Genomic DNA, 27,522 nt, shown 5'->3' on the forward strand with positions numbered 1-27,522 from the left:
CACGGTTTAGTGGTTTGCTTAAAGATAATGTGGACAAAAACAAAAAACATATCAAACTGGGCAACGTCCTGTTGTCATCTTCCACCAGGAATCTGCTTGTAAAAGCCGACAAAACACGGAGAGAAACAGAAGTGTATAGAAGCTCTCAGACAACTCAACACAACCCATGTGATGCTCTGCTCTTCGGTTACTTTGACCTCGATACTACATTGGTACCACACTTGTAACCATTGAAACAATCATCTGTCTTCTATCCTGCGATGGTTCACTGCAAACATTTACAATCTTAACTGGACGTGTCAGTTATCAAGGTCTGAAATCCTTTTTTCAGGTGTTCAGACCAAATGCAAAGCAAGTCTTCTCCATGAGTAACTCGTGTGAAAACAGTCAGAGTATTTTTTTTGCATATTTTGCAAACCATATATTCACCTTGAACAGCCAGTGGCCGCTGTTTGGTTGACAGTCCATCTATTAATCAAGTAAATTAGATGATATCTTAAAAGTGACCCCAAATGCATTTTCTACTTCTAATTTTGACTGGCACGCTCGTGTGACATATAGTAACAACATGTACCTCCACCTCTTGCAGCATACTGGTATGTCCTTTGACAGGGAACACAGGTAAACATGACCTGTTCAGAAAAGCACAATCAATAGCTGGAATGAGGCATATTTTCAGAACTTCCCATGTAGTCCTGTGGTTTTGCACACTTCTCTCCAAGCCCTCTCCTTTAATTCTGGGGTTTTAGGCTCCAGCAAGTACATAACATCAGTCATGATTGGCCTCCTCAACGCAGCACCTCACTACTTTTTCACTGAAGTTGAAACTTTTTCTTCTCACACAAACTAAACATTAGGATGTTTTCATGCTGACGTTCCCTTTTATCACAAAGCTCTGTGGTGCCCAACGTCAGACAGCTGCTACTGTGGCTGTAAGCCTTTAGTCCTGCTGTTTTTGTAGTGTAATTGCCCTTTATCTTTTAATATCCTTTCCTCTTGCAGTTGTATTGTAACACTACGGCAGCTTCGACAGTCACTTACTGTACACTCTCTGAGCTCTGTGTATCATGGAGTGTTGTAATCAACAGCCGCACACTCGACCACACAAGACAAACCTTTAACATTGCTTTTTGCAGCATATTTTATTTGAATAAAGTTTATTGCATAAAGAACGAACCCTAAAGGATGTTTCCCCTTTTCTATCTATCTATCTATCTATCTATCTATCTATCTATCTATCTATCTATCTATCTATCTATCTATCTATCTATCTATCTATCTATCTATCTATCTATCTATCTATCTCACATTCCTTTGAACTGCTGCATGATGGACAGCAGATGTTCACTGCGTTTCTGGATGTTGCTCTGCTCTTCTTTCAGCCTCTCCTGCTCCTGCAGCGCCTCTTCCTGAGGAGAGAGCAGTAAAGAAAGAACCTTAGTGTGTGACCACACAGAAGGTGTGTGTGTGAGTGTCTTTGTGTTTACTGACTCTGAGTCTGCGGAGCTCCCTCCTCTCTCTGTCGTTCTCCTCGGCCCTCGCTCGGAGCCACGCCTCGTTTTGAGAGCGATGTCTGTCCAGCATCTCCTGCAGCTCCTGACACACACACACACACACACACACACGCACACACACACATTACAGTATATTGACTATATGATTTGTTGAGATTAGATCAGATTAGATGTGAGTAAAGCAGCAACCTGTTGCTGTTGTTGTCTGTGGGCTTCATGAGCCTCTTTGTCTCTTTGCAGTGCAGCTGCAGCTTTATACAAGTCTGACTTCTCTCTGGAAAAAAGAAATTCGGTCAATACAAGTTTAGTTGACAGTCCATCTACTAATCAAGTAAATTAGATGATATCTTAAAAGTGACCCCAAATGCATTTTCTACTTCTAATTTTCACAAATGACTGGCACGCTTGTGTGACATATAATAACAACATGTATGTTCTAACATATCAAACAAACTAAGCAAAGGTGAACAAACATGTACCGATCCAGTTTCTGGAACTCCTGGTCCAGCAGAGTGAAGGCTGTCTGGATCATTTTCATGGCCTGATCCCGAACTGCACTGAAGTCCCTGTGGACCAACGACTGCAGGAGGAGACATCACATTACTGAGTACTAACAACTCTGTGTGTGTGTGTGTGTGTGTGTGTGTGTGTTGTCACCACCTGCGCATGTGCTGCTGTGTTCCTGGGCTGGCTGGATGGAGCAGAGTCGCTCAGCTCATAACGTACGTTGGGAACCTTTGTGGGAGTGAAGCTGTTAACAATCAAAACCAGAATGAAACCAAAATGTTAAAACTGAGATATGAGGCTCAAACAGAGCGTGACATGAAGGTGAAACTGCACACACACACTGCCCACACACACAGAAACACAGGTGTGTGCAGCAGCTGCTGACCTGTGGCTGACTCCCTGCAGACCAAACTCTGACAGAATCTCCTTCATCACTGCACAGAAAAATTTGTCCACAACCAATTCTGACACTTTTCATGATTACAACTAAGTGTAAGACAACTGAAAATCTTTCCTTTCATAGTACATTCCTGTTCCCCAGAGGATGGATCCTAGCTAAGTCATCAGAATTGTTGTTGTTGTTCAGTTTGCTGTAATGAATGATGCTATCTTAGAATAAAATAGACATGAATAATGTACCTGGTTGTCTCTCTGAGGGGTTAATCAGTTTCATCACCTTCAGGTCATTAAACTCCTGCTCTTCATTCTTCCCTCCAAATATATACAGCTGTCAACCAAACAAAGACATGACAATCACAAACATACATATAAAGCAATTGAATCTTAAACTATTAAGTGGCACACTAACGTGGCTGTGGAGAACGAAGGCGGTGTGTGCATGACGACGGGCTGGAGGAATCCCAACATACAGAGGAACCTTCCACTTCATCTTAGCTGGAGAGACACAATGTAGAATATTTGAAGAATGTGACTCAATCCTTTGACTACCTTTAGGATGATTCCTAATCAGTTCATCTGCTGTGTCTCACTCACCAATACTGAGCTTATGGATTTCGTTGGAAGACGTCACTGTGCCGTCCTCATTTGTGCACGTCCCACCAAACAGGTAGATATCCTCAGCACAGGAGGAAAATGATGAGAAATTAGCATAATCAGATCAACAAAGAACAACGGAGATGTTTATATGCTTTGTCATCCAGCTATATTTTCATGGTTGAATTGAGAAAATGATAAACTTGAACGTCATAGAATGCTATGGAGGCTAAAGGATGCCAGTTTAATTCAGATGTTTTTCATATGTTTTGATAGATGATCGATGGGGGCAATAAAACTGATTAAAAAGGAATATTCAACAAAAACAACTAATGTGAATTAATGTGATAGTTTCTTTACTTTTTTTTTTATCACAGCTTCTTCTAAAAATAGTAATTAAAAGTAGTAGAAGTAAAAATTATCTTCAGGACAAGTTTGAATAAATAATCTTAATGGCTTCCTTTTCGTCTATGAGAGACATATACACATTTGTTATAATGCAGGTGCTCTCACACACCAGATCCAGTCCTTAAAATAGAAAGTTTTTCTAAATAGTATCATACAAATGTTCTTGACTGGCCCAGACTGGATAATCAAACTTTGAAGCTGATGAAGCTCCCAGTGTTCCTCTGTCTGTTCTCTGCTGGAGAAGATGTATAATTCAGTAGACACTCAGTATAATCACCTTCTGTATCGTGTACCTCTCACTGCTGTCGTGTTTGAATAGAAAACAATGGAGGTGGACGTGACAGTCGTTCACTGTCTCAAACCACCTTTACATTCATGTATTACCACCTCAGTGTCTTCAAATGGGAATGTAAATATTGTGTGTGTGTGTGTGCATGTGTGTGTGTGTGTGTACTTTATCATGGTGTGCAGTCAGTGTTTGTCCGCTGCAGGCTGCCGGTGATTCCCCCTTCACCTCCCATTTCTGCCACACAAAGTTATCTAAAATCAGAGGAAACACAAAGGTCAGAGGTCAGAGAACAAAGAGTAATCTGTAGACCTTAGAAGTTTGACCTGTTTCATTTGTAAAACTTTTAAAGAACTACTCTTTCTTATGGAAGTCCAGACTTGACAACATTAAACTGAAATCATGTATTGTATTATATATTATATTTAATTTTCATTACTATTGTTAAATATATATATATATTTACGTAAGTAAATGTTTAACATTTACAGTGTGTGTCACATGAAATCACTTCTCTCAGAGATAATCTGAATCAGTTACCTGTGTTAAGAATGTGGAGGTCTTTACAGAAGTCTCCACCTGCTTCAAAACCTCCAAACATAAACACCTGATCTCCAACCAGAGCAAAATTCTGACCACATCTGTACACACACACACACACACACACACACACAAATGCTAAAATTAGTTTTCGTGTGTTTCTTTTTCAGTGTATTATTCCAAACTCATATCACACTGGGTTGTCAGAATGATAGGGGCCTCTGTGCATTTGAACATACTTTGTACATACAATTTTAATACATCATTCCTGTAATAGATCCGCCCTTCGTGAAGCTGTGTGTGACTTACAGGGCAGGAGGCAGCGATCCATTAGTTTTAACTGGCGTCCACATGAGGGACACTGAAACAGAGAAGACTGGAAGTTACGACACACTGAATCTTTATATCTTTATAAAAATGAAGAGGAGAGGAATTCAATCCAAAATCTGATTGAAGGTTTGGAGAATTTTCAGCGAGTGGAGAGTACTCAGGATTTGCAGTTTAAAAACCAGAGGCACGGTGTGATCCTTTAATCACAAAGATGCCGCAAAGACCTGTGTTGAAGACCATGAGATCGTCCGTTGGAGTCCCTCCCAGAATGCCTCCATACACATAGATGTTGTCTCCCACGACAACAGAGCTGTGTTTCAGGGTTCTGAGGGCCACACCCCCGACTGCCAAGCAATCCCAGGTCAGAGACACTGTTAGAAAGAGGAAGTGTGATCACAGAGCTGTTGGGCTTCATTTGACTCTGTCTTCATGGAACACTAAAGCAAAAATGACAGCTACAACAGCATCTTCTGCCCACCTATATCGAAGCTGTGGACTCCTGGGAGACACTCTGTGGCGTCAGGCTTGGATGCTCCTCCGAACAGATACAGCTTCCCTTTCACAACACTTCAGAGGAAACTACACATGCATTAGTGCCTTTTCTACACTCACTGCTAGTACTGCTGTTCCCATTATTGACCTTCTACCTAACAGTAGAGTAACCTTCTACTGTGATGGAGAGAATCCTTGACTTCTTCAGTTATTTCCCAATTATCATCATCATTCATGGGAAATTACAAGCTAACTCAGTCAGTTTACCAAAGAGTGTGTCCTTCTCTGGCCGAGGGAACCTCTCCACTCTGAGGAATCTCCTCCCAAGTTGCATCGTCAGTAGAAACTACAGACAAAAACAAAATCTCTCTCAAATTCTACTGAACTATCTGTGACACTCTATGAAGGACCAAATGTGATGGGGAATGGCAAAAACATGAATGTATGTTGGGATTTTGGTACCTTTCAGAATATATAAAACAAAGTGTCCTTGCTGCCTAAGAACTGTTCATTGCATTTTCTTCCTCAGAAAATATTTGCAAAACTGATTTTAAATCCTACATTATTTTCATCTATGATTACTATTAGGAGTGTCATGATTCTCTGGGCATCAGCCTGTGGTCAGTGGGGGTGTAGCCCCCAGCTAGTAACGGCACACAGGCCAGATCAAAAGCACACAACAAAGAGGAAACTCTTTGAGGAAATAAAAATGGCGGATACAGCAGTGAACAAACGCAAATATAGTGAGGTGAAACACCAAGTGCTTAAAGGCTGATCCAAAACAAGAGTGAATCTATAGCCCCTTTTCCACTGCAGGAACTTTTCTCATTTACCCAGGATTTTGAAAAACCTCGGTGCGTTTCCACCGACATTACCTGGGGAAAAAACTTTCCCTCAACCCCAAACTTTCCCCCGAAAAGTACCTAGTGGCGAGGAACTTTTCAGATTACCCTGAACTTTGAGGTGCGGTGGAAACGCAAACCATACAGATTACCAGGAATTCTTTTACCCAGGTAAGTAAATTCCTGGTAATAAAAGTTCCTGGAAATGGTGGAATGGTGGAAAAGGGGCTTATGGTTGGCTTTAACCCCTGGTGAGCACCCTAACCACGGTCAGGGGACGCTTCTGGTGTCATTGAGCGGGGGAGGAGGGACCAACTTTGAATGATGCAACCAAACTGCAACCAACAAATCCTCCACATTCTACCTTTAATTTGTACCTGTCAGCATGTAGAAGTCATTGAAGTAATACAGGCTGTCCTCCTAAGTAAATGAGAAGAAAATGAATGAAATGAATAAAAATGTCCCTGAATTGAAAGGGACTTTGAAGAGAATAGAAAAGTCACCTCCTGGTTGATGTTGGAGGCTCCTCCAAAAAGAAAGGCCACATTTCCTGCCACAGCTGAGGCATGGCCATGTCTGCCAAAGACGACGTGGACAAAAAGAAGGTGTGAGCAACCACTCCGCAAAAAACATGCAACGGTCCAGTTTCATCTCAGCATAACTCCACGTTTTGAATCAGGGGGTAGAAACTATGTGACCCACCTGGGACTTGGAGCTTCTCCCCTCATCTCTTTCTCCAGCCAGTGACCGCTGGCTAGCGCCATCTTCACATCTGCTGCAGCAAAGAAGCATCACTATCCTCCGTATTTCAATGAATCTTTGAATCTCTTTTTATGGTTTTTGAATTGAATTCTTAAATTTCATATTGAATTCTGGTTGAAGAATTCTTGTGGGTGTGACATGTTTCACTTAATCTCTCGTAACTCTTAAACACATTGTGTAGGTGTAACTAAATGAAGACCTTCAAAAATTGATGCCATTTCACCTTCAGGCACTACAGCAGCATGATACATGTTCACATGAATCAATTCCACATAGTTTGTCAATAGCATCACAAATGAAGAGGACTGCATGAATGTTTCCTAGTTTCTAAAAACAACACTGGCGGGATGAAACCTACCTGTGGAGGTTTGGTTTGTGTGTGTCAGGATGGTGACTTCTTGATTTTCTAGTTCTGCTGTCGGTTTTCTGGAGCTGCTCTGGAGCCACAGATGAGTCTTCTCAGCTCACGGTCCAACAGCTGTCTGCTGAGTCTCAGCTTACCACTGAGCTCCACTTTCCTCTGCAGGTACGCTGTTGCTTAGCAGTCCCTCCAAACACACCGCCGACTGCAGCAGGCCAGCAACTAACAGCACAGCAGAGAGATGACACTGAAAAAAGGAACATCAGTCTATTGTATAGTAGTACTGTTTCACGAGGCTTACCCCAATATTTACTTTGAGGTTACAGAAATCATGTATGTATGAATTTCACACAAAAACTCCTACTTGTGAAATGTAAATGCTGACTGAGCCCTGCATGGGATTGGGTTTAAGGTTAGGAAGAGATGGTGGTTTGGGTTAAATGTTAATAAAGTAGAGGTCACATCTCATCAGTGTTGTCCTTTTCACCATTAACCAACGTGATTCCACTAACCTGAACTGCCTGCTGTGACTAAAGATGTCATAAGAAGATGTTATAGAAAGACAAATGGAGTTCACAAACATGTTTTTACATGTGTATTACCTCATCTGACAGTCAATCCACATAGAGACAGACAACTACTCATGCTCATGCAATTTAAAGTCATCAATTAACCTGCATGTGTTCGGACTGTGGGAGGAAGCCGGAGAACCTGGAGAGAACCCTCACAAGCACGAGGAGAACATGAGAACTCCACACAGAAGGTTTCAGGGTTCGAACCGCAAACTTGCCGTCCAGGGGTTTTCGAATGTGGAACCTTCTTGCTGTGAAGCCCAAGAGGCACAATATGATGAAGTGAAATATTGATTGTATATGTGGATCTGATTCATGCCCACCATCCCCAGTTCAGTCAGTTGTTCACAGTTATCATCCACTTAAACCCAGATTAGATTCAATTCCAATGGTTTCTTCCATTTCTGTCCTTTCGTCGTTTTAGTGTCTTTCCAGAGTCAGAACCTCTGAAATCAGAGATCTCCACATGGGGGCAGACAGACAGGAACATTTCCAAGCAGACATAAAAGTGGATTTGCTGACACCTGTTGGCCTGTTGCTGTACTCATGTTTGCACATATTGCCCTGAATTTTGTCGCCTTCCTACTTTAAGCAATCAGCCTAAAGCACCTACATGAATTTAACATTTGGGGCAGTTTGATGGAATTCCTGCTTTATTCTTCGTACATCTATATATATGGTAATATATAGATATTATGTGGGATATTATATTGGCACTTTTTGTATCTATTGCAGATTGAAATTCAAGAAGGCAGTGCAGGATCTCCTCCAACTCATCACCATCCTCATCATCATCATCCTGGTGGATATAATGTACAACAAGGTGTTCTTAGATTGCAGACGGCAATTAATTCATGAGTCCAAGTTGAGCATATTTATGTTTTTATGATCTTAAACTAAGAATTGTTGTGTTTCCTTTATACCTGCATGTTCTACAGTAGCTCAGATGGACAAATAGGGCTTTTTGTATTTTTGCGTTGTAGTAGCAGCTTGAATGTTTTGGTGAATATGAAGAAACGTAAAGACGAGGAATGCCATTTTGTGTTTGCCCAACCATTCTCGCTGGTCACCGTAACTCCTCCTACACTGGGGGTTCTCAAAGTATATGAATGAGAGCCGCACAGGAAGAATATTAAAGCATATTACAGCAAATATTTTCAAAACTAGAAATGTATTTATCAAACATTAAAAGCTTCCCCAGCAGCAGGGAGTGAGAAAAAGAGAGAGATTTTCACCTCTGGCAGTTACATAATAACACAATATTATTATTATTATTAGTAGCAGTGATAAGTTTGTTACTACATCAGCGTAACTTCTCTTGCAAACTTTTTGCTGCAGATTCCCTGTGGTCACAGTGGTCTTGTTGTCTGGTGCTCTCCTTATACCCATCACTAACTCTGGCTGACAGCACTAGCACTGATGACTCTCGTTGCTCTACAGCCAGCAGCTTTCTACAAGTTATCAGGAGCTGCACAAGAGCTTTGTGATGGCTGCCACTGACCTGAGCACAGCCTGGAGAGGGAGGGCTGAGATAAGGGATACACAGGTGGTTGCAATCTACAAGCTCACCACTAGATGCCACTAGATCCTCAATCCTGCCCTTTGATGAAACCTGACTGGAGGTCCAGTCCAAGAGGCCTAAATGATGATTATGTTTTTTATTTAACCTTTATTTAACCGGGAGAATCCCATTGAGATTAAGAACCTCTTTTTCAGGGGAGTCCTGGCCAAGAGAGGCAGCAGCAAATACAGAACACACTCACAAAATTACACTGTTAAAACACAATTTACGAGCAGATTGTGAAAAACAAGTACTCAAGAACTCAAGCTCTTAGTTAGTTTCCAGTCTTTGTGCAACATCTTCCATGCAAAAGGTGCAGATATTCGTGTGATTCATTGATTCTGGGAGTTTAGATTCTTCTTATTAATTGAAAACCTTTAACAGAAGGTTTTTGATTTCCCCCATCATCCCTTTAAAAAACCAAAACACAAACAAAAACTCTACGGAGAAGCCATCGTCTCCTCCGAGAAATGTGTTATGAGCACTTAGTTACTCATGTCATGAGGACAGAGGCACTACAGAAAGTCTTTTTATTATTATTATTATTATTATTATTATTATTATTATTATTATTCATTTTCCCTGCTTCCTCTATGACCTCAAAAACATATAGAAGGAAACATATTGATCATCATTTTGCAATCAAACCAAACAAACGTGAGGTGACGCGTCGTCTCTTCTCTGCTCATTGATGATGTAAGTCCGCTGGTCACGTTTCTCTCCGTCACCACTCTCATCTTCATCATGTTTTCAGACACACGCACACGCACACACACACGCACACACACTCTCACACACACACACATACACACACACACTCACACCATCGCTACCGACACGTGATCTGTCAAACTAACAGCAGCGCTGCTTCGTCTTCGTGTTTGGGCTCGTGATTTAAAAGGGGAAAGACAATTCAAATATACATATATACAAATACAAATATATTTGTACACTGTGTCCTCAGAGAGTGATTTTATTGTGACGGCACCACATTGTGTCCATTGGTTTGTGGTCTGTGTATTTTTCTCATTTTCTGGGTTTCCAGTCTGTCCAACACCGGTTCTGTGTCTCAGATAACTCGTAACGAATTACTGCAAATTCAGTCAGTGAGACGGGAAGTGCAGCAACCTGACTTTCAAAATAAATATCAAATATAATCACAAGAAAGTTATAAAGCTTTGTTTCGGGTGATAAGGTTTTAACAAGTGAATTCAGGAATATGCCACATTTGTGAGAAATAACATCTGAAACATCACCGTATATGACAAAATCCCTTCATTTTACACCTTAAAAACATGAACCTACCCTTTAACAATTATGTGAGAGAAGATATGTTGAGATAAGATAAGAAGCTTTTATTGTCTTTATATTCAATAACAACGAAATTGTATGATTTTTTTTTAATGGATTAATTTCAGGGTTATCTGCATGAGATAACCTCTAAAGGGGAAAAAAAAGATGAAAATAAAGATTTAATGCTACATGTCAAATGGGTATTAAGAGTAAAAACACTGGTCTATTTAAGGCACAAGCAATTTTTACTCCTTAAAAAATTAAACCTACATATTCAGAAAACCTATTAAAGATTCTATTGTATTTTACAATTTTCTCTGAGGATTCTGTGAGTGAAGAGTGAGGATAAGATGATCCCAGCAGGACATTCACAAACGCTCCACACAACAGTGTATATAAAGTATTTAAACTTCGCCATATTTGTTGGTTACCAGCTCTAACAGTTAAGTGAAGAGAGACATTCTGCAGTAATGTGAATCTGAAAGCCCCTGGGCAACATTTGATTAATGGTAAATATTTATTTATTTATTCTATCTTTATATGTGTATTCTATCTTTATATATATATATATATATATATATATATATATATTTATCTTGTGTTTTCTACTCTTATTGTTTCACTTTGAGTGTTATTTTATATTTAATTAATTTTATTATTGTTTTAGGCACTCTGAACATTTCACTGCACATTATACTGTGTATAACTGTGTATGTGACAAATAAAGGTCTTGAATCTTGAATCTTGGAATCTTAGCTGGAGGAGACGATCCAAGTTTTGCTGATTCGTTTGCTGCGTTTGCGCTTTTAATCTGAAAAGAACCACTGCCCAAACCGGAAGCTCTGTCCCGGTCCCGCTAGCTTGATGGTATCAGAGTGTAGCAGGCGAGCAGCGGACCGTCGGGCTGACCTGGCGGCGGATCTACCGGGGACGGTACCTCATTACGGTTGTGGTTATTATTATTATCCGTTAGCTCGGCTTAGCCTCTTCGAGGCTACACAAGGAGGCATCCTGGAAGCACCCGGAGAACCGCGGATATCTACGCGGCATGGATGCTTCGTGACCCGCGGCAGGTGTGAGGAGATGCCAGGGGAGCAGCCGGCGGGCACCGGCCGGGTGGTGCTGGTGAAGAAGATCGTCATGAAGGACGGAGCTGCGGTGGGTGGATGACCCGCCATTTTATTTCTTTATCATTAGTGTAACAAACTGTTTATCCTGCTTCAACCCAGGAGATGTGGTGTTGTCTCTAATGTAGCATTCAGTGTGAATTACACGGTTAGTGGAGGTGAAGGCTGCAGCTCAGGTGTCTTATGTGCTCTTAGAACAACAGGTAAGCCTTCGTGTGTGTGTGTGTGTGTGTGTGTGTGTGTGTGTGATATAACACACTAAAACACGACGTAGGGCTCTTTCTTAAAGTCCACGGGGCTTTAAAAACGGACGTTTATGTCAAATTTGCATCAAAAAATTTGCATAATTGGAATCAATCAATTGACAAATAAAATATTTCAAATGTTCTCCATCGACTAGCAGGAGGACGTGTGTGTGTGTGTGTGTGTGTGTGTGTGTGTGTGTGTGTGTGTGTGTGTGTGTGTGTGTGTGTGTGTGTGTGTGTGTGTGTGTGTGTGTGCGCGCGCGCGCGCGCGCGCGTGTGTGAGTGCGCGAGCACAGAGAAGATGGGCCCGAACAGAACAGCTCTGGTCCAAAATGGCTGTGCTGAGAGGGAGGCTGGATGTGGCCGCAGACTCACAGGGAGGCTCAGCGGGGGGAGGACGCGGTCAGGACGGATCCGCTCTGTTGCATAACAGCTGTGTGCACACTGTCAGCCCGCAGCCTCCATTTTACCGTCCTCCATGAGAAGCACAGCTCCAGCTACACAGAGCAGTCTGCAGGATGTGCTCTCTTCCTCTCCAGGAGTCAGTACATGTCAGGGAAACATAGACCTGCTATTAAAATGGCCTTCATCTCAAATGTGGGATTGTGCTGCAGCATCAAACAGAAACGTCTCTGTGAGGGTTTACGGCTGTTTTATGGTTTGCTCCATGTGAACTTGAATTGTCTTTGGGCTTGTGGACTGTTGGTCAGACATTTAAAGGTCTGCTGGGAAACTGTGAGGAGAGTTTTATTCACTGAACAATGATGGGGCCGTTGAAAAATAAGGACTTACAAATTAAATAAATGATGATCCAAAAAAATGTTAGTCGCAGCTCTTCAAACAGCATGAAGATGATCACCATGACGTTAGCCACACTGAATTAACTGAGACTATAGCCTGAAACATTTAGTAGATTAATGGAAGAAATAATCAGCAAGTTTGATGATTGATGACTCTTAGATTAATCACAGACTTGGTAGATGTTCTACCACACTCCGGACTTAAATGCCATTTGTTTGGTGAAATAGTGTCCCTGCTTGTTTTACACGGCCTGATAATATGTCATGCTGTGTTTTAATCATACTCCCCACTATAACTGTGTTTACACAGCAATTACAGACCTGGAGTCAGTGACCAGAGGGTCTGATGGGAAATGACTTTAGATGTGAGTAATGCCTGATTCAGCAGATCTCAGCCCAATGATGGCCCGACCCAACAGGTGTAGGGTATCAGGACAGATTCTTTTATCCCATGTAGTTAAAAATAGTGAACGACAGCCGATGCCACATCTGGGATACTTCGCTAAAGTGTTTTCACCTTCAAAAGCTCCTCTGTGCTTGAATGTAAACATAGTGACACGAGAGAGGGACGGTGTTGTCGGTGCGGCGAGGAGGAATTGTCAAATAAAGGAAAGGTCACAAATGATTTTTCATACTTTTTTTTTTTTTTTTAGGCTTTTTCTGGCCACAAGATAACAAAGATCACACACCCTGCTTCATTGTCTGTTTACGTTCTTCTTACTGAAAGTTGGTGCCGTCACTCTCCTATTTCCCTGCATGTACGTACAGCAACTCACCAGAAAAGCGGCAATTTTATCACATTCACATATCAATGGATCAGCACATCCCAACTACTGTGTCTTCACTACTTGTAGTTTTTGCAGTGTCCCATGTCCAGTGTGTGCTACAGGCCTGAATATGAATATTTCAATCTTCTGGCTCTGATGTGTGACAAACTTCATTTTGGTATGATAAGTTACTTCATTCACCACCAAAATACAAGCACTAAGAATAACTACAAAGATGAGAACACGCTGGTGTGTAGGTGAATGAATGTATGATATGTAATAATACAGTAGTCTGAGATAAGCACTATTTAAAGCACTAGTTTTTAAGTTTCAACTCTCAACACTGTGCCTGTAATACAGAGCAGAGAAGATCAATCAGTCCATCTGTCTAACTTTTGCCAAATGTTCATAGAACTTGGTGTGGATATTCCTGCTGGATGAATCCTATTCATTTTAATGATCCACCACCCTGAGTGCTGTACAGTCTTAGCTACACAATGGGTAAAACTTAGCATATTCATCAGGATGTTTGTTCTGCCCAACATATAATGTTGTGGTTGTTCTGAGCTCTGCAGCCTCCATTGGACAGCAGCAGATTATTTTGCTGCTGCAAATCAGCACTAAACACACAGTATAGCTGAGGCTGGTTGGAATGTCATTAGCTAGCAAATATTCGGTCATTAACCAAAGAACCAGACAAATGAATGTTGTGATTTGGTGACGCTACATGAAAAGTCAGAGTGTCACCAGAGACGGGACGCATCCTCTGGGAACCATGAATATCTCCACCAAATTTCATGGCAATCCATGGAATAGTTGTTGAGATATTTCACAAAATAAAAATGCCAGCGTTATGGAAGTGTTATAGGAAACATCAGGGCATCACAGAAGTCTATCTTGTGTGCACCAGATTTGGCAATCCAGCCAGTTGGCAGTTATTGTTGTTCCTTAGATATTTCTGTGGGACAAAATGGTGGACTAACATTGCCATCCCTAGACTCAAAATCTCCTGAAATCTCTTGTTTTGTTTGACCAACAGTCAAAAACCCGACTCCAACTCGATCAGCGCTGTTATAGCAACACTTATGGCGCGTTTCCACTAGGACCTACTCAGCTCTACTCGGAGTCGGCACGGAGTCGGTACTAGTGGAAACGCGCCATTAAGCTAGCCCCCCCAAAATAAATGGCTAAATGAAAAGTGGACTTTGAAAACAGAGACTTTCTCAGCAGGTGGGGGGCAGAGTTTTACCTGTTTGTCTGTCGGAGGTGAACCTGTGTGTCTTGTTTGTGGAGCTGATGTGGCTATAATTAAAGAATATAAATATAAGACGACACTATGAGACAAAACATCAGGAGAGTACAAAAAATAAAAAAAATTGTTTAAAATTCTATTTATTTTATTGAGGAAAAGTTGTTGAAGTTTGGCTGTTTACATTCATATTTCTGGATAAAATATATATTATATTATTATATTATATTATATACTATAATAAAAGAGTCACTATTAGAGTCTTCCTCTAATGTCACACAGACCCCCCATCTACTGACACGAAGAATAACTCATTATCTAAGCAGTCTAAATCTGTGTTAGTAGAACCTGTTATTATTTAAGCCAAAGATAGAAAGTAGTCCATATAACCACCTAAATCCTGCCCTGTGTATCTGTGTCAGTAGGCCGACAGTGATTTCATGTGAGGTGCTCCAGTTTAATACTCACTCTATTTTAATCAACCATAACGCTCGACTTTGTTAGGGAAAGAGTCTCTGTAGTTCAAATGATGCATTTTAGTTCAAATTCATAGATGAGAAGTTTCAGACACTATTAAATGAACACATTCACTCAGCGGAAAATGTGCACGCATACATTTTCTCGTGGTATAATGCTCATCAGGTGAGTCATTTTCACACTGGCCAGCGATGGTCCAAGCTCCAGCAGTGATGACGATGTTTGGCTTTTCAAGCTTTTTGACAAAAGTTTTGAGTTCACCCAGTCTTAGTGAAACAATGAGAGGTTGGTGAGTCAGCGACATAAAGTCTTTGGTTTGTATGAGTACAGAAAAGGCTTTTTTCTCTTCCTGCTGCTCACCTGTACCTGCTTTTGTTTTAACGGTGCCCTCAGCTTGTGATCGTGGCTGAGATAATTCACTAGATGAGATGTGTACCAGGTAGGGTGAGAAATGATGACAAGCTAACACTGCTGTCTTGCTTAACATCATTGAACAGACAAGGATTTCATTGGTTAAATCCTCATTTCTGACAGCAACATTTTGGAAGAACCGACACTCCAACTCCAAAGGTTTTTTGCATTGTGTGAAATTACATCTTTGGAGCACAAGAATTTTTTTATGACTTGCAATTTTTATTTTCTGAGTTTAAAATCAACATACACAATATGTTAATAAACATACGAACTTTCCACACCCAAACACCCATCACCCACCCACCCCTACCCCAGAAGGGTCAATCGCTCACAGAAGTGACTGGCATCTCAAGCAAAATATAATAAAATAAAATAAAATAAAGAAACTGAAATAAATAAATTAAATCAGAAAATTGAAACAAAACACATCTAATACCAGCTAATTGACATCTTTGCGCATCTGCCTGATCTTTACTGTGACATCTGGATATAGTCGAGGTACATACCCCACTTTAGACAATATTTTTCTGTTCTGTCCAGCATCCTATATGACATTCTTTCATAAGACGCAGTTCTACCCAATTCAGTCATCCAGTCCTTAAGCGAAGGTTCTCCAGGTTTCTTCCAATTCCTGAGGATGATCTGTCGACCAATCATGATAGCAGTCTGTGTCCAACAGGAGGGTTTTTGTTTAGATCCATGTACATATTTTGCATGCAAATTCAGACACAAGTCTCAGATGTCAGAGTGAACAAACGGGCTGTTTTGAAAATAATTCCTGCTCTCAACTGCATCACCTCATGAAGATAATGCAGCGTTGACCCAAAATAACAAGTAAGACGTTTCACATCCCTGCCAGATGATTTGTGTAGGAGTGATCTGAAAGCAGTAGGTGCCTGGATGGAAGGTAAATCCATCTAAAACCTGATGGGTGATTTTGAAAACCATCAGCTGGGATATCAGATATGCCACCAGCATGCATAACCATGATCATAAGATATTCTTTACGTGTAAAATTGGCGAAGTGGCCATTTAATTGTAGAATCACATTAAAATGTTATAGTGATTGTAAAATATGCGTGTGTTTGTGTGTGTTTCAGCTCCAGCAGGGTATTGGCAGGCCCAGTGTGTACCACGCTGTGGTGGTGATCTTCCTGGAGTTCTTCGCCTGGGGATTACTCACCACGCCCATGCTCACTGTGAGTAACACTGTGTGGGGATGGGAAGATGGTGGTGACATACAGAGCAGTGTTGGACAGGGATCAGCTCCCATGTGGAGAAGGCCGTGCTCTAGATGACGTGATCTGAGTACAGTTCTAGACTGGTCACGTCGTGCCAGCATCATCACCATAGAGACCTATCAAACACCTCACTGTGACGCCATCAATGTCCAAACAAGTCCTGTTTTCCTGATCAACGTCTCAAGCACAAACTCTGTCTGTGGCAGAAAGATGTAAATCTGTCAAATACCAAGAGCTGACACTGAATGTGTGTTCAGATATTAGTGTTGTTGATCAGATATGTCCCGCTTTAACTATTATTTTGTTTACTTTAGTGTATTTTTTTAGGCAAAGTGGAAATTAGACAAGTCACTTTATTAAGATAAGATCAAATAAACCCCAATTGAGACATAGTGTGAAATGTGGTTGTTGCAGCAGCACCAGAACAGAAACAGAAGTAGAGTGTAAAATATAAACGATAAGAGATATATAAACTAAAGTACAAGAAAAACACCAAAAATAAAATGGAAACTATACAAGAGCATTTGGAGACAACATTTTCAAAGAAAAAAACGTTGCCTCTTACGCCTTCAATATACAAAGTAATGTCACGCTCACTCCAGTATGGGGCACGCTCCTATATCAAGACATGACAACAGAAAACACGTGAACTCTGTGGTGTTGACATTTCTATTCTTCCTTACTGCCACAGATGGTGGAAATCAGAGTACAATGTCTCCAGCAGTCATCCAGAATTCAGAGAATCAAGTTTACATAGGTGCCGTTAGTCTGGAGGAGTAATTCGGAATGAAATCAAGAGTTTAAGAGTGTGCGACAGACAGTAGTTGGGTCACAGTCATAAAACAAGTGGACGTTACTTGCAGGCCTGAAACGTGAAGTCAATGTGGAAGAGCCTTAAATCTGCATTCTTTCTTATGGCCAGCAGGAGGCGACTCCACTGGTTGCACTCAAATGGACGTCTCTGAGAAAAGTAGCCTACTTCTCACTTGATTTGTCACCTCAGTACAGTCAGTCGCTTTTCAGAACAGCATGACATTCGTTTTGTAAATGTTGTAATCAGTGTAGATAGCCACCGATTAAAACTGAGACAGACGACTGAAATATGTCCAGTGTAGACAGGGTGTAACGGTAGCTGTATATATGAAGTACGTCCACCGTGACGTCACCCATTGCTCTGTGGGCAACGCCATCTTGTGTTTTTGGTGCCAGGAGTGACGTTCACTCTACAAAGACTGCCTCTGATTGGTTAGTCACACGGTGGCCCTGCCCTAAAGCATGCCCTGCTTTATGGTCTGTTTTACTCCAAATGGGACCACCGTTTATTAAATGAGCATCATGTTGTGTTGAAGAAGACAAACTAGTGATTGAGTCCATAAACTCATTAGGAACTTGTTTACTGAGCTAATAAATCAAGTGAGTATATCAGACACTGATATATAAGTTTGGCTTGGTTTGATAAGTGCAGAGAAAATGTATGTACAAAGTTTATGTTTGCAAAAAATAGTTTGTATCTTGTGGAGCAAGATACAAAGTGTGTATCTTTCACAAGCTGCAGTTTTTTGTTGAAACTGTGAAATTTCTGTAGGATTTCTAAATGTTGGTGTTATGCCTGTCTTTATAGGTTTTACATGAAACGTTTCCCCAGCACACCTTCCTGATGAACGGACTCATTCAGGGCGTGAAGGTAAGTCAGTTCTGTGACTCATGTCTGTAGGTCCCCTGCATTGGCCACGCTCCAAAAACACTGCAGTTCTTCACAAAGTCTTTCAACCACTATGACCTCACTAGGATGATTTGCTCAAGAGTTAATCATTGGTTTTCACAGGCTCAGAGATACAAACATGATGATAATTGATGATGTTTAAATGATTAATCAACATGGAATTCTTTTTTAATATTACGTACACGTATAAGACAAAATAACAGAAACAGCTTGCACTGTGGCAGACATTTTCTGTCAGTGACTCTGCCTCCTCCTGTCAAGGGTCTGCTGTCATTCATGTCTGCACCTCTGATTGGTGCGTTGTCGGATGTGTGGGGTAGGCGGTCCTTCCTGTTGGTCACCGTCTTCTTCACCTGTGCCCCGATCCCTCTGATGAGGCTGAGCCCCTGGTAAGACTCACTGTTCATACATGAAATACACATGAATGCCACACGCCATCAAATCTTCCACATCGTTTTCTAGTGTTTGAGTTTGTACAATCTTCGGTCAAACAGTAATTATAGTAGAGTGATTGTAGTAATGAAGTTATTATTATGAGCTAGTGGATCAGACACAAGCCATATGATTAATCTTAAGAGGGTGTTTTCAGTCATTCACAAGAGAGTTCCAGTAGTACACAAGTTATTTTATGCTCTGTAAAACTTGTCTGTTGCTTGCAGGTGGTACTTCGCCATGATCTCCATGTCTGGAGCTTTCTCTGTCACCTTCTCGGTCATCTTCGCCTATGTTGCTGATGTGACGGATGAAAGAGAGAGGAGTACAGCATATGGTCTGGTAAGTACTCCGTGTTGGATTCAAACTATGAATAAACAGATACTGTATATACAGTATACAAGAACTGCAAAGTATCAAAGAGAGTTACTCTGACAGTGCCATAAACATCACAATGGCCTCATACTGTCAGATAGACAGATGGACGGATAGACGGCGGTGTGGAAAGACTGATGCTGAGTCTGTGACCTTAGAGCAGAAACAGACAGATCAGCTTAATCGGAGTACAAACATCAGAACAGGAAAATATCAGAGGAGACAACAATCTTCATGTTTGTGTTTCCTTCCAAAATGACTTATATTACGCCGGGCCAAGGGCTTTATACACCATGAGGACAAAGTGATACCTTTTGAAGGTTTAATCTGTTGGTTGTATAAACCATGAAAGCACCAAGATAAAAACATCAAACATGCAGAGTGTGTGTGTGCAAATAAAAGATCTATATACATAAAGTGAGTGCATATAACAGAGTTAAGAGCCATATGTCGCCTGGACTGTGGATATAATGATGACTTGTTTGTTACCAACAAAATAACATTCTATATTTACAAAATCATTTTTAGCCCTTTTTCAGAGGATTTTTCATCCTCTAAATGGGTCGTCTCCATGTCCCTCTCTCCTCTGAACTCCTAGGTGTCGGCTACTTTTGCAGCCAGCCTGGTGACGAGCCCAGCCATCGGTGCATACCTGTCGGCCTGGTACGGAGACAACCTGGTGGTTCTGGTGGCCACGCTGATCGCTTTGGCCGACATCTGCTTCATCCTGCTGGCCGTGCCCGAGTCTCTGCCGGACAAGATGAGGCTCAACACCTGGGGGGCGCCCATATCTTGGGAGCAGGCTGATCCCTTCACTGTCAGTGACCAATCATTTAGAGTACAATATCTGAACCAGGTGTTAACTGAAAATGATCTGATGTTCTGTCTGCCTCTCTCCTTTTCAGTCTCTAAGGAAGGTGGGTCAGGACCCAACCGTCTTACTGATCTGTATCACTGTGTTCCTGTCTTACCTGCCGGAGGCTGGACAGTACTCCAGCTTCTTCCTCTACCTGAGACAGGTGAGACACAACGCTGCCTACTGCAGCAAATAAAAGTATTTGTAGTTGTACTAAGATTATTACTAAGAGTATTACTACTATTATTACTGTAGCTCTGTTCAACTGTGTCCACTGTGTGCACTATCTGAAGGATGTCAGAGAAAGCACAACCTAGTTTGTTCAGGCAGCTGTGATGTATGTCTGCATATCTCAGTGAAGCTCAGTGAACCTAAATCAGCTGATTGGATTTAACGGGGTTTTGTTCTGATTTTGCCAAAAATACCAAAAATAAATATATATATATATATATATATATATATATATATATATGCTTTTATTTTCATACGATGTTGTCACTGACTTACTGTTGTAACATGTCAAAAGTAAATGGATTGTTATGTTATTATGATTTGTGGGAAAATGTAACAATGATAAAAACAACAATGATTTCTGTCTCTCCCTACAGGTCATAAATTTCTCCTCCACTACCATTGCTGTTTTTATTGGAGTGGTGGGCATTCTGTCTATTGTAGCACAGGTAACACACACACACACACACACACACACACACACACACACACACACACACACACACACACACACACACACACACACACACACACACACACACACACACACACACTCCAGGTGATATGGATAACCTGTTCACATCCAAGGCCCATTTACACTTGTTATTTCAAGTGTCACATATTCTGATTAAATTAATACACACACACATGTTGCTGTCTACACATAGTATAGTATATGCGTCTTTAATTTGCTGACAGAAGAATAACAAATTGTTGTCTAGCTGTTAGAGAACATAGAATCTAGTATGTGGCCAAGTATTAACAGCTGAAATTAAAAGTGGAAATGGACACAAATGATCAAATATACAAGACTAGTACAAGTTTTACATACTGTCCCTATTTTTTATCATAACAAATGTAAATAACTATGTAAATGTAAATACCCCCCCCCCCCCTTTCTCTCTCTTTCTCTCATCAGACCCTCTTTCTCACTCTGCTGATGAGGACTCTGGGTAATAAAAACACGGTTCTGTTGGGTTTGGGCTTCCAGATCCTCCAGCTGGCCTGGTACGGCTTCGGATCAGAGCCATGGTGAGATCTACCTGTGTGTGTGTCTGTGTGTGTCTGTGTGTCTGTGTCTTTTGTTTTTGTGTAAAGCTACATTCATTCTGTTGGTGTAAAGCTGCTCCCAGACAGAGAACGGTTACTGCTCCGTCCGCCATACATCAGTGTTCTGTGTTTTTAGTGGGCAGCATCAAGGAGCAAATCCAGCACTGAAGCTATGATTGCCTAAGATCCTACTGTTGACTTGTACCATACTCTACAGTTACTGCTGTCACAGCAGCTGAGGCTAAGATGCCTCAAGTAAACAGTATAATAAGGAAAAATGTAAAATCAGATCATGTTGCAACAAACTCTTGTTTGGCTGCTGAATGTTTTTGGCTAATGACTTCCTAAATCTTGGCTTTGGAAGTAATACCTGTTCAGTGCTGTAGGCCGCTGTAGGTCTGGTTAGCCAGACATTCCAAGACTGTAGCTCATGTGCAAACAGACAAATGCAATTTTTAATCCTCACAAATTTGCTCCTGTGCTTTTGATTTTGGAAAGGCTAAAAAAAAGACTCCAGACAACTCTAAATGCCGAGTATCTCTCTTACTACAGCACCATGCACACGCCATTAGCACATGGACAAATCCAATGCTTGGCAAGCCCGCTGTGCCTGTTTGTGGTTGCTAAGTTGTGATTGGACAATTGCTGTTTGGCAAGGGGTTGTCAAACTGTCAATTGATTATCACTGACATTCATATCTTTTTGTTGATTGATATGATATCATTATGTATTCAATTAAGAAATACTTAATAACATTTGTGTCATACTGAAGTCCAATCATGTGTTGATCATATACAACACTGGTGGCTCTAGTTAGTAAAAAGCAGCTGTGATGCAGGTGGTCAGTGAGGTGAACATTGCTGCACTGAATCATCACTAAATAATACTTTTCCCTCTTGGTGTGTGTGTGTGTTTTAACAGGATGATGTGGGCGGCTGGTGCTGTAGCAGCAATGTCCTCCATCACCTTCCCAGCTGTCTCTGCTCTGGTGTCACAGTCTGCTGATCCTGATAAACAAGGTGACAAAGACACTCTCCTCTCCTCTCCTCTCCTCTCCTCTCCTCTCCTCTCCTCTCCTCTCCTCTCCTCTCCTCTCCTCAGATCAATAGGTCAGTGTGTTATAATGGATATTTCAGATGGAGGTTTGCATTAATATACCAGGAAATGAAATCAATCCACTGGCAGCTAAATGTATCCGTATATACAGTGTTCACTGTATCAGCAATAACATGACCCATCTCCTCCCCCTGCAGGTGTGGTCCAGGGGATGATAACAGGGATCAGAGGTCTGTGTAATGGTCTGGGTCCAGCTCTGTATGGATTCATCTTCTTCCTCTTCAACGTCGAGCTCAACACCATGGACCCCATCCAGGGAGACTTCAACATCGACCCCCTGCCTCTGCACAGTCCCACTGAGGTACAGTACACACTAAATGACAGGGGTGCAACAAAGATCTGTTTCACCCTTGCAATGTTTATGACTCCTCCAAACAAAAAGTGCTTAAAAATCAATCAATCAATCAATAAAATCTGTTTTTTTAACCTAAACTTAAGTGAGGAGTAAAGCACGGGCCTACCAGCTTGTTGTCATTAAAACACCTTTTACATTAGTGACATTGGTGTTAGCAGTGTCAGTGTTACCTTCCTCCTTAATAACCTTAAAAATCAGCACTATATGCAGTTTAATTGACTTCATACACGGACATGTTCACACGTGCAGTTAGCATGTTTGACCCACAGTTGTGGACATCATTTACTATCATGTGGCCCCTTGCAGCTATATTGATGCATAAATATAGTTTGTGCTCGGGTCAGTACCATTGGCCGCTTGTTTTTTCATTGTAAAGCACATTGATTTTACTTGTAATTAGATGGGCAATATAAATGAAACTGTCCTGCCATGTTTACCTCCAACAGTTACATACACTGAACAAAAATATAAACGCAACACTTTTGTTTTTGCTCCCATTTTTCATGCTGTCTAATCAGCATCTTGATATGCCACACCTGTGAGGTGGGATGGATTATCTCAGCAAAGGAGAAGTGCTCACTAACACAGATTTGTGAACAATATTTGAAAAATGGGGGTTTTTTTGTATATAGAAAATGTTTTAGATCTTTGAGTTCAGCTCATGAAAAATGGGAGCAAAAACAAAAGTGTTGCGTTTATATTTTTGTTCAGTGTAAGATGTGCTCTAGTTGTGCCCAGGATGAATCAAATGATGATTAAATGACTGAAAAACATTTGAAAGGAAACTTTGTTTGTCTTTTCCATTCAGCGAGCCCTCATCCCCGGTCCGCCCTTCCTGTTGGGGTCGTGTACCGTGGTCGTTGCCTTCCTCGTCGCTCTCTTCATCCCTGAGAAACCCTCCTGCTCCGCCTCTTCCCCGCAGCTGTCGCTCAACGACAAGCCCCACCCAGACAGCAAAGAGTCGATGTCCTCTCTGGCCGGTGTCCACATCAACACGCCCCTCCCTGGCAGCGACGAGGAGACCCCTCCCACTGCCAGCGATGAGGACTTTGAACCGCTGCTACAGGACAGCATCGTTTGATGGACAGGTGGAAGGACCACAGAGGGTGGGGCTTTCATCATGGTTTGAATGATTGACATTTTGTAACACAGGCAAAGAACCAGTGACATGTTTCCTTTGCCATCGGGCGGGGCAAAGTTGTCAGAAGATTGTGACTGACAGCAAGAAGCCACAATAGCATTGTTTTTTTTGTCAGAAGGCGGCATATTACTTCACTGACCTGGTGGAGAGGCAGTAACATCTTGTGAGCGACCAATGAGGATGTTTCTTTCACAGAGGAGCGACAGCAAAGAGCTGCAAATAAGATGTCATCATTCAGTTTGTCAGAAGAGACAAAAAATATTTGATAGAAAGACGCTGGGGCCAACAGGGACAACACAGTCTAAATGGAAACCATCGTTTGATTGGAGTGGAGGGACCTGCCGTGTTTATCATGGAATGGCCTTTTTTGGGACATGCCCACATAAAATGCGTATTTTTGAGGTTTTAATGGAGGGATTACTGTTCTTTAAGCTTGAAGTTGTTGATTGTTTTTGTGATAAACAAAAAAAAAGGTGTTTTTATCTTCAGCTGTATGATTTTGAAGCCGTATTTTGATGCTGTGATTATTTCTTAATGGTTATTGTACTAAAGAAACGTGTCTGCAACATATTTACAGCAGCCAAAACATCAGTGTTGATTTATACATGTTGAAGAAGACCAATTTTTTGTTATAGTTTCTTTTTCTTTTTGGCAGGATTAAGGGATTTTTATTCTTTTTAAGTGTACAGTATCTTATCTGCTATGAGCTATTAGTGCTAATAAGGTATGAATGTGATGAGCTGAGAGCAGAGTCAGCCACCTGAAATCCAACATGTCAAAATATCAATAGTTCTTTTCATCTCACAGTCAGTCAGTCTCATGGCCACTTTTCCTCTTCGATTTTAATTTCTTTAAATTTCATCCAGAACCAGAAAGAGGGAAGTGTTTTAGGCAAGTCATTGGTAACAGGCACAAAAAATCATTTATTGTAGATATTTTAGAAGATAATGAGAAACAAAAGAATCCTGAATGAAGCATTAGTTTTTATAAAATAACCAAACACCTCACTGGATAGTTTTTACTCTTGATTTCACCAGTCAGTGTCCCTGTTTGTCACTCTACCTCAAATCAGCGTGTTTTTAAATTGCATTCAAGCTGGATTTACTCTGTCACGTTTGTTTTATTTTTATATCAAAGTCACTTTATGAAAGTGCTGCTGGCTGCTGGCAGTGGGAAAACCTCAGAGCTGCAACTCTGGTGTTAAGTTTCTCAACAGTCCAACTTTATGGTTCCACTGTTGCTCTGATTTTCATTTTCAATTTCAGTGAAAAGTGCTTCTGCAGCCCAAACTGTCCAAAGTTCACAAGTTCAACACCAAACAAACACAAACAATAGATAATCTGATTTAGTCCAAGTGGAACTGGCTCTGTAACACATTTTTTCAGATTATGTCAGGATTACACTCTTTAACCAATCACCAATTAGTGTATATCCATTTGTTGTTAATTGAACAATAGGTAGCAGTGTCATAGTGCCACAGAATATTTAATGATGATATTTAAGATCCAGGTCACCTTTGGGTTCTCTGACACAAAAATGTGGTATGCACCTTTGTGTGCCCCAGATTTTCCTTACCAAACATGAGGCACACTGTTGCTCTTAACCCCACAAATCGTTGTTTAAATGTCACCAAATGAGGTTTTGTGCAACCTTCACATCCCTCAGTACTGTAATACAAAACCTGGAGAAAATCTGACATCCTAGATTTTTTGAAACAAACATATACCATTACCCAGCCTTCCATGGTGCCATGGTGCCATCTAGTGCCCCCCCCCCCCCCCAGAATGTAGGTTTGGAGATGTCACTATTTGGTAGCATGCTTTGACTGCCCAGGGTCGAGGTGTGCCTTTGATTGCAAGTTGCACTGGGTGTTTGCAGCCCAGTGTGCTTTACTTGGAAGTCTAGCTTTCACCTCAACTGTGAGATCAGATAGTTATTTGTGTGCTAAGGGTGTCTCATAACCCACAGTATGATTTTAAAAACGCATGGAGGTCAGCTGGAATGATATTTGTTTGATTTTCTCACATGTCGCAGGTATGAGGTTTTTCCCTGACAGCAGAGGTATTCCTGTGAACACTTATACTTGAAGTATCGGATAAAGATTTTACGAGAGCTTTAGAGAAGATTAAGGAACAAATTCTGAAGAGTATATAACTAGCACAGCGTGTACATAGTTAAATGTAAATGTAATTGAGAATGATACTATGGTTTGTATATAATGTAAGTGAAGTGTGGGATTGGCTTGTTTATTGTGGTTGACATGAAGGTTTTCCTTCAGTTTTCAGTCATGTGTAGCTCAGTGGCACAAACACAGTCTAGGTTAAAGGTTCAGTTCCCACCATGCAGACCATCAGCTTTATGTTTTTTCATGTTCATTCTGATCAGACGAACAAACAAACACATCATTTCCCCCTTTTCTTCTGTTATTAACACCTATGTATGTTTACATGCACACCAGTATCCTGGAAGTCACTTTTATTCTGTCTGTGGTCATATTTGGAGCGTGATGATGATGAAACAGAGAGAAACTGGTTATTCCTATCTTTGTAAACCATCTACTTTTTTATAACATTTGAAAGGTGCTAGATCAGATCAGCTTATCTGAAATTAGTCTTGTACAAATGTTAACAAAACTGCAATTCAATTATCTTGCCAGTGTGATCCAATTTGTTTTAGATCTTTCATAAATTAAAGACTAAGATTCACTTCATTCCTGTAGTGACAAAGATGCCTGTTTTTTGCTGCCATTTTTGTGTAAGATTTAAGGCTTTAGTAAGTTTCTTTTCTTTTCAAATAACCCAAATCACACACAGTATTCTACGAGTGATTGTAACCAGAATATGATGTTTGTATGAGAAAATACTCCAAAACTCTGATCATAGTATCATCAAATAGGATATCAGTGTGAAAGTGAACACTTGAAGTTATTTGATTGACAACTGCTCCCACTCTGTAAGTTCAGCAGCAGAGAAACTGACTCCACAGTGTAAATATTGTACATGGATTGGATGTCTATTCATGTGAAGAAATGAAATGTACATACACTCTGTCTATTGTCTTGTCTGGAAGTGTACCAGCCAGCTGTTGGTTACTGGAAATTAAAACAGCATCTATATGACGAGTACTTTTTCTTTCAGTTCCAGCTGGTTATTGTTCAGCGCATCCTCCTGGGAACCAGAAAAAAGTTCCTCGTTACCCTATTTCAACTATGGTATGACTAATCTTCTTTTTTTAAAAAACGAGTGGACTGTTGGAAAATAACATTCAGCAAGCATTTACATAACTGTACACACATTTTAGTGAAGTAACACTTGATCAAACAATCAATCCATGGAGAAATGTTACTCTGTTTACCAAGGGAAGGTTGAATACATTAAAATTGTGCACAATTAATCATTATTTTACATAAGTATCATTACAACTTTCATTGCTGTACTATTATTTAACTATTAATTAATATAC

The 27,522-nt window shown here is 40.9% G+C and overlaps 2 protein-coding genes across 2 annotated transcripts; one reads left to right on the forward strand and one right to left on the reverse strand.

Moving 5' to 3' along the window:
- Positions 1-1,228: 1,228 nt before the first annotated feature.
- LOC139219321 (rab9 effector protein with kelch motifs) lies at positions 1,229-6,676 on the reverse strand. Its single transcript, XM_070851146.1, has 18 exons — positions 6,615-6,676; positions 6,416-6,488; positions 6,290-6,332; positions 5,338-5,416; positions 5,057-5,145; positions 4,803-4,949; positions 4,558-4,609; positions 4,249-4,349; positions 3,877-3,962; positions 3,015-3,096; positions 2,830-2,915; positions 2,661-2,748; positions 2,407-2,455; positions 2,175-2,265; positions 1,994-2,094; positions 1,704-1,788; positions 1,492-1,596; positions 1,229-1,409 (listed from the first exon to the last, which is right to left on the reverse strand). Exons 1-18 carry the CDS (start codon positions 6,674-6,676, stop codon positions 1,305-1,307), a joined length of 1,524 nt encoding a protein of 507 aa, XP_070707247.1. The 3' UTR covers positions 1,229-1,304.
- Positions 6,677-11,466: 4,790 nt separating this feature from the next.
- Positions 11,467-24,824, forward strand: mfsd14ba (major facilitator superfamily domain containing 14Ba). The gene is made up of 12 exons (XM_070850361.1): positions 11,467-11,619; positions 16,641-16,739; positions 18,403-18,465; positions 18,766-18,893; positions 19,164-19,278; positions 19,910-20,128; positions 20,217-20,330; positions 20,776-20,847; positions 21,318-21,430; positions 22,370-22,467; positions 22,702-22,865; positions 23,728-24,824. The coding sequence occupies exons 1-12, from the start codon at positions 11,545-11,547 to the stop codon at positions 23,998-24,000; spliced, it is 1,533 nt and encodes a 510-aa protein (XP_070706462.1). The 5' UTR covers positions 11,467-11,544; the 3' UTR covers positions 24,001-24,824.
- Positions 24,825-27,522: the final 2,698 nt, after the last annotated feature.

The sequence above is a fragment of the Pempheris klunzingeri genome, chromosome 19, assembly GCF_042242105.1.
Source record: "Pempheris klunzingeri isolate RE-2024b chromosome 19, fPemKlu1.hap1, whole genome shotgun sequence".
In the NCBI taxonomy this organism is placed as follows: domain Eukaryota; kingdom Metazoa; phylum Chordata; class Actinopteri; order Acropomatiformes; family Pempheridae; genus Pempheris; species Pempheris klunzingeri.